The sequence below is a fragment of the Rhinatrema bivittatum genome, chromosome 3 (genome assembly GCF_901001135.1).
Source record: "Rhinatrema bivittatum chromosome 3, aRhiBiv1.1, whole genome shotgun sequence".
Lineage (NCBI taxonomy): Eukaryota > Metazoa > Chordata > Amphibia > Gymnophiona > Rhinatrematidae > Rhinatrema > Rhinatrema bivittatum.
The window spans coordinates 268,291,082-268,303,118 of NC_042617.1; the positions used below are offsets into that span (position 1 = coordinate 268,291,082).

General features: G+C 40.6%; 1 protein-coding gene across 13 annotated transcripts in view; it reads right to left on the reverse strand.

Annotated features, from left to right (window-relative positions):
• The window catches only part of EPB41L2 (erythrocyte membrane protein band 4.1 like 2), a 647,115-nt gene that overhangs the window by 155,942 nt on the left and 479,136 nt on the right, over nucleotides 1-12,037 (reverse strand). For 5 of the 13 annotated variants that reach the window (XM_029594566.1, XM_029594570.1, XM_029594563.1 and 2 more), the window contains 3 exons: nucleotides 3,272-3,325; nucleotides 2,845-2,907; nucleotides 953-1,099 (listed from right to left, as the gene is read on the reverse strand). The exons of 3 other annotated variants lie outside the window; for them this stretch is intronic. In XM_029594566.1, the coding sequence (XP_029450426.1) occupies nucleotides 953-1,099; nucleotides 2,845-2,907; nucleotides 3,272-3,325 (264 nt within the window). Of the gene's footprint in view, nucleotides 1-952; nucleotides 1,100-2,844; nucleotides 2,908-3,121; nucleotides 3,158-3,271; nucleotides 3,326-12,037 lie in introns of all 13 variants that reach the window. 5 more of the 13 variants (XM_029594568.1, XM_029594569.1, XM_029594571.1 and 2 more) reach the window with 5 other exon arrangements.

Genomic DNA, 12,037 nt, shown 5'->3' on the forward strand with positions numbered 1-12,037 from the left:
GTGATTAGTGTAATTAGTGTAGCTAGGTTTAAGAAAGGTTTAGATAAGTTCTTGGAGGAGAAGTCCATTAACTGCTATTAATCAAGTTTACTTAGGGAACAGCCACTGCTATTACTGGCATCAATAGCATGGGATCTACTTAGTGTTTGGGTACTTTCCAGGTACTTGTAGCCTGGATTGGCCGCTATTGGAAGCAGGATGCTGGGCTTGAGGGACCCTTGATCTGACCCAGTACGGCAATTTCTTATGCTCTTATGGTCTACTGAAAGACTTTTTTTTTCACAGAATCAACAAATTACATCTGGCTAAGCCCAACTGCTTTAAACTTTCAAAAAGTCTAGAACAGTGGTTCCCAAACCTGTCCTGGAGGACCCCCAGCCAGTCAGGTTTTCAGGATATCGGCAATGAATATGCATGAGAAATTTTCTCTCATGTTGTGGGTCCTCCAGGTTTGGGAACCTCTGGTCTAGAGCTTAAGAGAAGCTTGTTCAACATCACACACATCACATGATTATCAGCATGACTCCAAGACATGCTTATCTTTGAAAAAACTCCAAACTATATAAGTAATCATTATAATTCAAATGGTAATATTTAGAAAACCAGTACTTGATATTGATGTTTATCACAAACATTCCTGTGCATTTTTTGGTCTCACAGAGGTTAACACTGATCTAGGCTGTAAAGTAATAACAGCAATTTCAAACACCCTAAATAAAGAATTTCTCTCTCAAATGTGTTATGTTATGCCGTCAGGGCCACATCTATATCATCAGCAGTAAGTAAACTGTTAATAAGTCTTTAGTATACAGAAAAGTATTAAGAGAATTAGAAAACAGAAAAGCAATATACACATTCCTCTATTTCAAAATGTAAATGGGGAAGTTTAAGTGGACTAAAAGTATTTAACGAATGGAATACATTGCATGCAGATGTGACTATCATGACATACCCCTTGTGCCTGAAGAGACAGAGGTGTTATACGACGCTTTTCCCATTCGTTTGGGCGTGGCTCAGGTGTGGACTCCATGAAACTGCGCTTGAGCTCACTAATGCTAGCCTGATGTTTCAATAGGTCGTCCTGTGTCTTATCCAGATCCTAGCAATGTGCAATGTGAAAAAGTAGGACAGAGCTCGACAACAAAGCAAACTCCTTATATTTAAAAATAAACAAAAAAGTAAATGAAACAAGAAAGATGCATAGTCCATTCAACCATATTTCTTTGTCAATTATGTGGAAAAAGGAAATCCAATTCATTTTCAAAGGATTTACTATAGTTTCTGATAAATACGTCAAGAATCAAAGCCACAGCAGTATTTCATGGCATTTGCTTTTTATTATCAATTTAGATGGATATTTTTGTTACTAATGTTTGTAAGTGTTAAATAATGTTAAAGTCACAAGGACACTATTTGTGGAAAAAAATTTCCTGGCACAACAAGATTTCTTTGCCTTGGGAATAAACATCCAAAGCAAGCCTACATATTTCTTATTTGTGACTGAGATCAAGGTCATGATAAAAATACCTGTAATTTTTTATGTTAAAAAGAGTTTGTGAATCAGATCACTGCATTAGCTTTAAAAGGAAAAAGTCAATCCAATCAGAAATGCAGTCAAGTTTATAAGTTGATCTAATGTATAATTACAGGTCAAAATATAAATAAATCTGAGGAATATTCTACTAGCTATTCTTCACATGTAACATTCACAAAAGTGATACAAAAGTCACTGCTGTTTAAAAAAAAAGATTAAAGCCTTTGCTAATATAAATGTGGAAGCTATATGCATCTATGGTCGAATAATTATTCTGGCAAGAGACGAGGCATATTTCTTGAATTTGTGTAGAGCAATGTTAAGCAATATACACATTTTATATTTTAGTAAGTTAGGACTTGAAAATAAATTCCAGTTATCAAAGCTGCAAAAAGCAAAAATAAAAGGCATTAGTCATGTTACTGTAACCTTCAAATGTTCTCAGAAAATACAAGAAAAAACTCAGTTGTGACAAAGGGAATCCCTTATAGCCCCATTTTGATAAACAGACTAATCAGACAATATTGTTTTGGAAAATTGAGATATTGGGCAAAATTTTAAAGCATTTTGCACTGCTTCCAACAAAGATGTTCCAGCAAGAGTAAAAGAAAATACATTATGAACACTGGCACTTCAAATACAAAGTCGGGGGACTATTTACTAAGGTGAAGCCCACAGCAACATGCTTTAATAATGCACATTAATATGCCCCGCTAGAAATCATGGGTGACATGGTAAATAAAACGTTACCATGTACCTAGGGACCTTTGTTTTCAGTTTTTATTTTGCCTAGGACTTTCAACGTTATAACAAAAGATGTCAGTGGAAAGATGGCTGATATAACACAGGAGAAAAATCAAAGGAAAAGTAATTTTTCCACTGATTTTCTTTTTGTTCTACTATCCAAATTCTTAGGCAAAATAAAATAAAAACTGAAAACAAAGGTGCTTACGTGTACTACACCTCAATAGATAGATCCCTTGGTCAGATAAATGCAAAGAAGCGCAAAAGCTCAGAATCATGGTGCATAATATCCCTAACAATCGACATACTGCTACCTGATGGATTAAATATATAAACAGGGCTACTATTCCCAGCTGTCACTTTGAGAATTATGATAGATACTTACTTTAAAAATAATATCTTTATAAATTAAACTAGAATTCACAACATGCATGCTTGTGGTTCTTCTCCCATGCAGGCCATGCACTGTGTGTTCATAAAAAAGCCTGCGAGTGAATGCCTGCATACATTCCTTGCAGCCTGGCAGCCCATTAGAACAGAAAGTACGTGTCTAAGATTATACGAACCTCCAACATTAAATTGCTATGTCTGACATAAATATTTTCCCCTTCTATTCTCAAAGACTTGCTCTGAAATCAAAATTAAACAAATGAACTTAAAAAGCAAGCAACCAGAAAAAGGAACCAATATTTTGGAGAAAGTGGAAGGCAAACAAAAGAGAAATAAAAAGACCAAGAAAAATTTCCCAGTTAGAAGAAATTCAGAGCTAAAATCTGCACTAAAAACCACTACAGATGGCAACCACCACCAAAACTGACTGGTAAACAAAAAATACATCGAAACCTTCAGCGCCTTTGTTTCCTCCTCTTCTTCAGCCGTCTATAATCAGACACGTGAAGCCATGAAAAGAAAGCTATTAGTGTGGTCTGGCAGTGGGGCATAAAGAATAAACATTTTTTTCCCTCATTAAACCATAGCTACGAGCTTACAGACCTTCTCTGCTTCAGCATCAGATGTTATTGTGAAGTCACGTTGGTCTTCTCCCACCTACAGTGTTGCAGAAATGGTTGAAGTAATATTTGGCAAAGGAAATGGAAAATGGAAACGTCACTCTCTAGAATCCGGTAGTGTCATAGTTGTATTCAGTAAAGATGAGTTAAGAAGATTGGATTCAGCCCCTGGTAAGCCGAGTTATGTTGATAGGGCAAAAATCTAAGCCAATGGCGACTTGACTTGGATGTTGACATGAGAGGCTGAGATATGACATTCATCTGAATTGTGTCCTCTTCAGTTGCCTGATTGTTAACTGCTAAGGACATTGTCTTAGCAACTAAGTTCTACATTTATATTTAAAAGGACACCACTGAAAGATCCAAGTCTAGCCAAAATAGCCAATCTACTGGCTGTAGACTGCCTCATATGCTGTAGTATTGTGGAGAAAATTAGGAGTCTTGAGCACAGAAACAGGATACTAGCACATCTTTAGTTTCTAGTGTTTCCCCCAAGCACCAACATAAAACAGGGAACATTTAATAGTGACAATGCAAGTTAAAATACCCATGCATAATGTATGAACTGTAATGATGTTGCAAAAACATGCTTATTGAAAAATTCATATACAATATTACAATAAAATCATGTATGGTAATCATGTCATCAAACTTCTGCATGCAAAATATTACTGCTCTGCTAAAACGTGGCTATTTGCGTATCACAGTGCACTCATAGAAACAGTGAAAACACAATTTCAATCTTAGGAAGCAAATTCATCAAAATTCAGAATATGTTTATGATCAGTTTGAGCATATTATTGTAATCTGTTTCTTTGTCTGGCAAATATAAGCTCAGGTAGAAATATTTTGTATTAATGTCTATCCTTAAAGGATAGACACGAGGGTCAAACTGGATGTGTGGCTGTGTATTTTAAAAAAATATTCTGTACTATGCTTCGACAGTCACCCAATTTTGATCTAGACTCGTTTTAATAACTGGGTGATCAGTCTTTGACAAGGAAAATCTATCATTAGGGATAGACTGCAGGATACCACATACTTTAACTTGCCTGCAAATATTTGTGTTTCATACTAAATTTCGCACCATATGCAGAAACCATTTGTAATTTATTTAAAATGGCTTACAATCAGAGGCATTTTACTGAAGTCATTTGATACTTACAGTGGTTCTGTATAAAACTCTTTTAAAAGAACCTTGGTTATAACCAACTGAAGTGTAGTTGCTCAAAGTATTTCTTATGCATTTTGCAGTATAGTTATAATTACCTATCTTTGTACAGTAATAATTTGATGGCTCTCTTGCCTTTCATTAAAGGAGGTGTATTTAGATGAGAATACACTGCTATACGACAAAGAACCTTTCAATTCTCACTGTAAAGCTCTTTGTGGGGATGCACTTGGCTACAGGCCTGTAGTGCTTTCTATAGTACTGCCAAAATTAGGGCCCCACTCCAAACACCTGCATATAGATTCTGAAATGCAAAACTGTAGGTGTTCAAACTGAGAAAAATCACTGTGCTATCAGGTAGCACTGTTCCGAACACAACAAGCAGCTTCAGCTCTAGCCCCGACTCCCAAACCCTAAAGTAGCCAGTGAAACCAAACTTCGAACCTAGTAATACTGAGCACAGCTCATGCTCTATCTTCGTTAGTAATTTCTAAAATCACTAAAGGCAGAAAGGAAAAGAAAGGCAAAAGGTAATTGGCAAACGAAATAAGCTCAACCTTGCACACGTGGGTAGAAAGGAGAATGGGTTGGAATTCCGATGCCATCCTGTGTCAAAATAGGACTAGAATCACTGGCTGTATTGTTCTCTCTGCTTTACTGAGATAAGAGAACTGTGCCTTCTTATAGAGAGATCTACTTGTCTAATTTAACAGAATCTCACTATTACTTTTAAGTGTATTGCATCTGGGCAAACAGAACAGTTTCCTATGTAACAGAAAGGACAATTTCAAAACTCATTAGTGTAAGAGAATCTTGTTAAATTATAGTACAAAAGTTATCTATGCTCTGTTTCCTGCACCAAAATATAGTTGCTAAGGGAACATCCTGTTGCTAGTCTGTAACTGAATTTATTCACATAAATTCCTCTCCCTATCAAAGCACCCGAGGGTATGCCGCAAGAACATTATTATGTATTTAGGGAGATCATGCCTTATAGAAGAGCTGAAAAATATATTTCTAAACAATTTTTCTCTAGACCAAAGTTGTGGCATCACTCTAATAAGCAGGGCAAAGTGAAATATGTAAAACATTTGTAAATTCAGAATACTTAAAATGTATCATTGTTAAAATAGCTTTAGGAGACCCAGGAGAGATGTTCACCCATTGCAGAACTAGCTAATTATCAATTTAAAAAAACTTAAGGACCTGTATATTAAGCATTTTCCTGTACACATAGAATGGGAAAACACTTAGTAAATTTACTTTTCATGCTAAGGCCTGGATTTATCAAAATGCACTAAATATCGCATGCGATAGGAAAAGGGGTGTTTTATGGTAATAGGCAGTTTATCGCAATTTGCGCTAATACCTATTGAAAGCACTATCTTAGCGCAAATTGCGATAACTTTTTCGCACTTTGCGATAAGTGCCAGAATTGATGTATTTCCTACATATAACCACGGGGGGGGGGGGGGGGGGGGCATGTTTAGTAGGTTTAAAGTTTCTGGACAGCCAGCCTAGCTGGAGGGGGGAGAGAAAAGAGAGAGAGCGAGAGCGAGACTAGCCATAATACCCTCACACTAGATATAAATACCTATCTCTATGGGAGGCCCACCTAGTAACTCGAGGTGAGGTTTAGGTCTTAATGTAGGGGGGTTAGGGGCCACTTTGACATTCAAAGTGAGACGTACGAACAGAACAGTGCTCTCTTGTGAAGATTTGATGACCGGAGTGAGGAAACTCATCCAAAGATGAGATTTGTGCAATGTTCTCTCAACCTAGCTTGATGTTACCTAGGTAGAGTCCATCAAGCTCAGTTGAGAGAACATTGCACAAATCTCATCTTTGGGTGAGTTTCCTCACTCCGACGGTCATCAAATCTTCACAAGAGAGCACTGTTCTGTTCGTACGTCTCACTTTGAATGTCAAAGTGGCCCCTAACCCCTACACTAATACCTAAACCTCACCTCGAGTTACTAGGTGGGCCTCCCATAGAGATATAAATACCTATCTAGTGTGAGGGCATTATAGCTAGTCTCTCTCTCTCTCTCCCTCCCTCTCCCTCTCCCCAGGAGGAACCTGAAAGCTTGGCTGGCTCTCCAGGAGCATAAACCATCAAAACAGCATGTGTGAAAACATCACTTGGCCAAAATTCCTGCCCCAATATCCTCCCCTTTTTCTCATTTGCATCACACCAAACGTTATGGTGCTTTCGCATGCGATAATGGCATTTTCGTATGCATTAAGCTGCGAAAATGTCTTAACGCATGCGAAAACGCTTTATAGCACTTTGATAAATGACCCCCTAAAAGTGTGCTAAAAATGTGTGTGTAGTACCTTTAATATTTGTGCAATGTTTAGTCTTAAATAATTCAATAGGCCAGTATGCATCTAGAAAAAGCCTCTAAAATTTCATACATGTGGATTCCTAGGGACTTTTAACTAGTAACATTAAATTTCAACTCTACACCAGGAAGTGTGCAAGGCCGAGTACATATCTCGCAGCCCAGAGAAGCGAAATCCAGGTGCAAGTGGCAGCAGTTAAGCAACAAAGTTACACACCTCCTCTTCCTCTGCTTTGTCATTCAGGTCATTGTCATAAGAGGCGCTCAATGTAATCGCCTTGGGCTCCAGGTAGCAGAGAGACAGAGCGAGAGGAAAAGCCAGGGCGAATGAGAAAGGGACAGATTGGGAAGCAGAGAGAAGCAGCACAAAGATGATGAGGAAGGATGGAATGAAAGAGGGAGAAGTGAGAAGGATGTAGTGCTGAAGGCTTGGGGGAAGGAAGGAAACGCAAATCTCTGGAAGGCTGGGAAAACTGAGGTAACCATCCTCATCTAGCAATGAAGGGATCTCGAGAGGAAAGCATTTGCAGAGGCTGAAAGAAAATAAACCATAGTCTGTTTCATTACAGTCAAAAGCTATTTGGTTCTTTCCCTGCACTGCAGAAGGGGAAGGGCTGCAGTGACTGACTGGCGGCTGAACAGGTTCTGACCCAGAGTCAGCCGGGAACTCCTCTGCGATGCCAGAAAGTGAGGTTTCCTTCAAGCTAGGCTCTTTGAAACCAAACACTAAACTGTCAGAGTTCCTTTGCTCCAGTTCTCCGGGGTGATCGTCCTCTGAAATGTCAGAAAGCGCGTCCATCTCGGGGATAGGTGAGAGGTTTGAGAGACGGGCAGAGATGTAGTGTATGGGCGGCGAGTGTGGATATGGGTGCGTGGACTGAGTGAGGGAGTTCAGTCACATTTGGACATGAAAAACATAAAAATGTAAGCATTTCAAACAAAAAGAATGCACAAGTGGAGGGGTAGGGAAAAAAAGAAAACAAATTGTTAGTGAAAACTTTACTTAAAGCAAGGAAAAAGCACTACCAATGCAATACAGGCAGATAATCATAAAATCTCTATTTTAAATAGGGTTCCATAATGTCTTTTTAAAAATGATTAATATTCTAAAAGAGCTATGTAGTCTTAAATTAAGAGGCTGTGATTTGGGAATTCTAGCATCTGTTTTAAAAATCTGTCCTATTCTATATTTAACTTGTCATCACATGAGTGGGAACGCCTTGTGATATCAATGCAACATTAAATATTAAGTCCCCAGCCACAACTGCAGTACCATAAAACTAAATATAAAAATGAATAGATTTTTAAAACACATACGGTTTCCAAAATGCTGACCGCCCATGGTAAGCAGCAGCAGCGCTCTTGCACGGAAAGTTTTCATTTCGAAATCTGCGGCAGTCCTCACCTCCAACAGGAGAAGAGCCCGCAAGAAATCACATCGCCATTACCTCTTCCAATTTTTGGATGCTTACGCTCTGGTTCGCTTTTCTAGGTTATGACCTGAATAAAGCATGTGGGAACCGGGTAGTAGTGCAGTCACACACGGAGGGCAAGCAGACAAACATTCAAAGCTTCAAGTAGAAAGGGCAGGGTGCGCAGCACAGGAAGAGCGGACAGGCAATGCTGATCCTGGGGATTTACTACTGGTTTCTCTGGAATTAGTAAAAGCAAAGAAAAAAAACAAACATGCTTGGCAAAGAAGCTATTTGCAGAGTTGGTGTGCTTATTGTGTTCCAACGTGACAGCAACCTGAAAATCCCATGGGGCCAGAAGTTCCCCCTCCTTCTTATGGGAGCAGAGGAAATCCTCTTTTTGACACATTCTCCTCCAATAATTTTAAATTACACTTCTAGTCGAATGTTCAGCAAGCACCAGTGTGATTTTCAGGGATTGTTAATGGCTGGTGTGGGGAAGGATCACTCAAATAGCACAAGTTGCTATTTCTGCCTTTTCACTGCAGCTTGGCAGGCATTTAGAAAACAGGGGTTGCTGCAAAGTGTTGAAGCATCCAGCACGGAGCAAACTCAAAAGAAAGAGAACCCAAACAAAGGCACTGAAAGAAACCCATACACACTTCAGAAAGGTACACACGCCAAAAAGAAAAAAAAAATCTTACCACTTGCATTAGAATTTCACCACTATCAACAGACCGGATTTTTCAGGAACTATCTTACACGGTTCCTGAAAAGTTTAGGGGTCTTTTAAACAAAAGAAATGTTTCATTGTGGAGAAAACCCCAGCTAAACACAAATTGATTGCATCATTGGCAATTTAGGCCAGGGGCATAGCAACCTTGGGGTGATGCTCAGAAAATGTTGAATGCATGTACTAAGTCACCACATATAACATCCATTCATCACGCACATTTACATTCTTCGACTTATTAAAAACCCTTTACATTTATATTACTTCTGATCACTATTTATTCCACAAGTAATTTTGATGGGCAAAAGTGCCGCACTTATTTCACCATTTTGCTTTAAAACCAATGTTTAAGAAACATAATGATTCTAATACCCTACTCCCCCAGCTAGAAAAACAGCCTCATCAAAATGTACATTTAACAAAACCCTACAGTACACCCATGCAAATGTAAATTTTGCCTCGTTTCTCAATTGTGATACAGATCTGGGATGCACTACAAAAGATTTAAAATATCTTACACATCTGCACTGCATTACCATTCAGATCGATGCAATAAAGTGCATGCAAAAGCGTGCTTCCAAACTGGATGCACGCTTTCTGAACGCACACACAATCACCTCTCCTGGAGCTCGATGCAAGAGGCAAATGAGCTGCCGCGCTAAAAAAGGTTTGGATAAGTTCTTGGAGGGGAAGTCCATTAACGGCCATTAATCAAGTTTACTTAGGGCAGCGGTTCTCAACCTGTGGGTCGCGACCCCGGCGGGGGTCGAACGCCCAAAACACAGGGGTCGCCTAAAGCAGGGGTCCCCAACCACCGGTCCGCGGACCGGGACCGGGCCGTGGGAGTTTTTTGCCGGTCCGCGGCGCCGCCAAGCACCGGCAGGTGTGTCGCGCGCTCCCGGTCTCTCCCGCTGCCGTTGCCGCCGGGCGTCAGCAGGTTCAAGCCCAGCGGGAACGGCAGCGGCGCTAGAAGAAGCTCTGCACCCGCGGCTGGGCCTTTTCTTCTTCCTGCGCCTGCCCCCCCCTCCCGTGACCCGGAACAGGAAGTGAATCGCGGTGCGCGGGAAGGAGAGAGAGCCGCGCCGCGCGAAAAAGTAGCAGCAGTGGCTGCAGCATCGGTCCCCGAGCAATAGAAGCAGCCGGTAATGGAGAAAGGAGACAGCAGCATGAGCCTCCCGCGGCCGATGGGATTCTTCTTTCTTGGCCAGTGGAGGCTGCTTCAGCTCCCATTTGTGCTCGGGGGAGAAGAGGAAGTGAGTGAGAGAAAGAGAGAGAAGCAGCCAGCCAGCCTGTGTGTGATTGACTGGTCAGAGAGCTGATGTGTGTGTGTGTATGTGAGAGACAATGAAAGTGATTGCTCAGGGAGATGACTGATGTGTATGTGAGAGTGTGAGACAGTCAGGGAGGTGACTGATGTGTGTGTGTGAGAGAGAGAAAAAGCATGGAAGTGAGAAGTCTGGGTATGTGAGAAAGCATGGGCGTAAGAAGCCTGGTGTTGTGGGGGTGAAAGAAAGCATGGGAGTGAGAAACCTGGGTGAGTGTGCATGCATGAGAGAGAGAGACTGCTTGGTAAGGTGATGGTGTGTGTGAGAGAAAAAGACTGGTGTGTGTGTGTGAATATGATTCAGGGAATGAGAAGCCTGTGCACGTGGAGAGTGAGCATGGAAATGAGAGAGACTGGTGTGTGTGTAACAGAGAGAAAGTGATTATGGGAATGAGAAGCCTGTGCATGTGGAGAGAACAAGCATGGGAGTGAGAGACTGGTGAGTGAGAGTGTGTGTGTGTGTGTGTGTGTGTGTGTGTGTGTGTGTGTGTGTGTGTGTGTGTGTGTGTGTGTGTGTGTGTGTGTGTGTGAGAGAGAGAGAGAGAGAGAGAGAGAGAGAGAGAGAGAGAGAGAGAGAGAGAGAGAGAGAGAGAGAGAGAGAGAGAGACAGAGAAAGTGATTATGAGAGTGAGAAGCCCTTATATGTAAGTAGAACACGGGAGTGGGAAGCTTGTGTGTGTGTGTGTGTGTGTGTGTGTATGGCATGAGAGAAACTGTTCAGGAAGGTGACTGGTGTGTGTGTGTGTGTGTGTGTGAGAAAGTGATTATGAGAGTGAGAAGCCCGTATATGTAAGTAGAACACGGGAGTGGGAAGCCTGTGTGTGTGTGTGTGTATGGCATGAGAGAATGTTCAGGAAGGTGACTGGTGTGTGTGTGCCAAAGACTGTTTGGGAGATGATTGGTGTGTGAGAGACAGAAACTGGTCATGGGGGCATGACTGGTATGGTGTGTGTGTGTGTGAGAGACATGGGCACTAAGGAAGAGGACCATAAGTATAGAGCTTAGCTTCTACTGCTGCTTCTGGTGAGTGCCACGGCCTGCAGGGAAGGGGAGTAGGAGAGCTGCTGGAGGGGGTAAGTAAAGGTGGCTTTTTAAGTTTATTTTCTTGACTGCCATTTTAATTGTGTGATGTCTGCTTTTTTGAAATATTTTATTGGTGTTTGGAGAATGTTTAATAGTTTTTATGAGTTTTTAATTGTTGGATGTTCATAGCTGTTTTGAAACATTTATTCTGCTTATTAGTATAGTTTTACAATTATTTCTGTGTGGGGATCTATAGCTGCTTGCTAGTTCTGTTTTCCTAATAAGAGGTGTATTGGTTTTTAGGACCTGATTTAATATTTGTAGTGTTGCCTTTTCATAGATAGGGTTGCTCCTGTTTGAGTGTATTCCATAATACAGGTGTAACTGTGTGCGGATTAGTTTATGTGCATTACTACAGATCCTGGGAGTATGTTAGGTCGGTTCTGTGTCTGTTACAGAGATGAGATATTTTGCTAGCATGTAAGCGTTTGTATCGGTCTTATTTGTTGTGTTTTCTCAGAGGACATGCATTGGTGATAAACTGCTGTCTTTTCATAAGTAGGGCTATTGAGCCTGGAAATAGAAGGAGTTTGAGTTGCTGTTACTGAGAAGTCACTAGAACCAGAATATCTTTTTTGTAGGGTGAGTTGTATGGGGAATGTCATAATTTATTTTTTATTTTATTTATTTTATTTATTTATTTAATTTTATATACCGGCAACCGTTTGCACATCGTGCCGG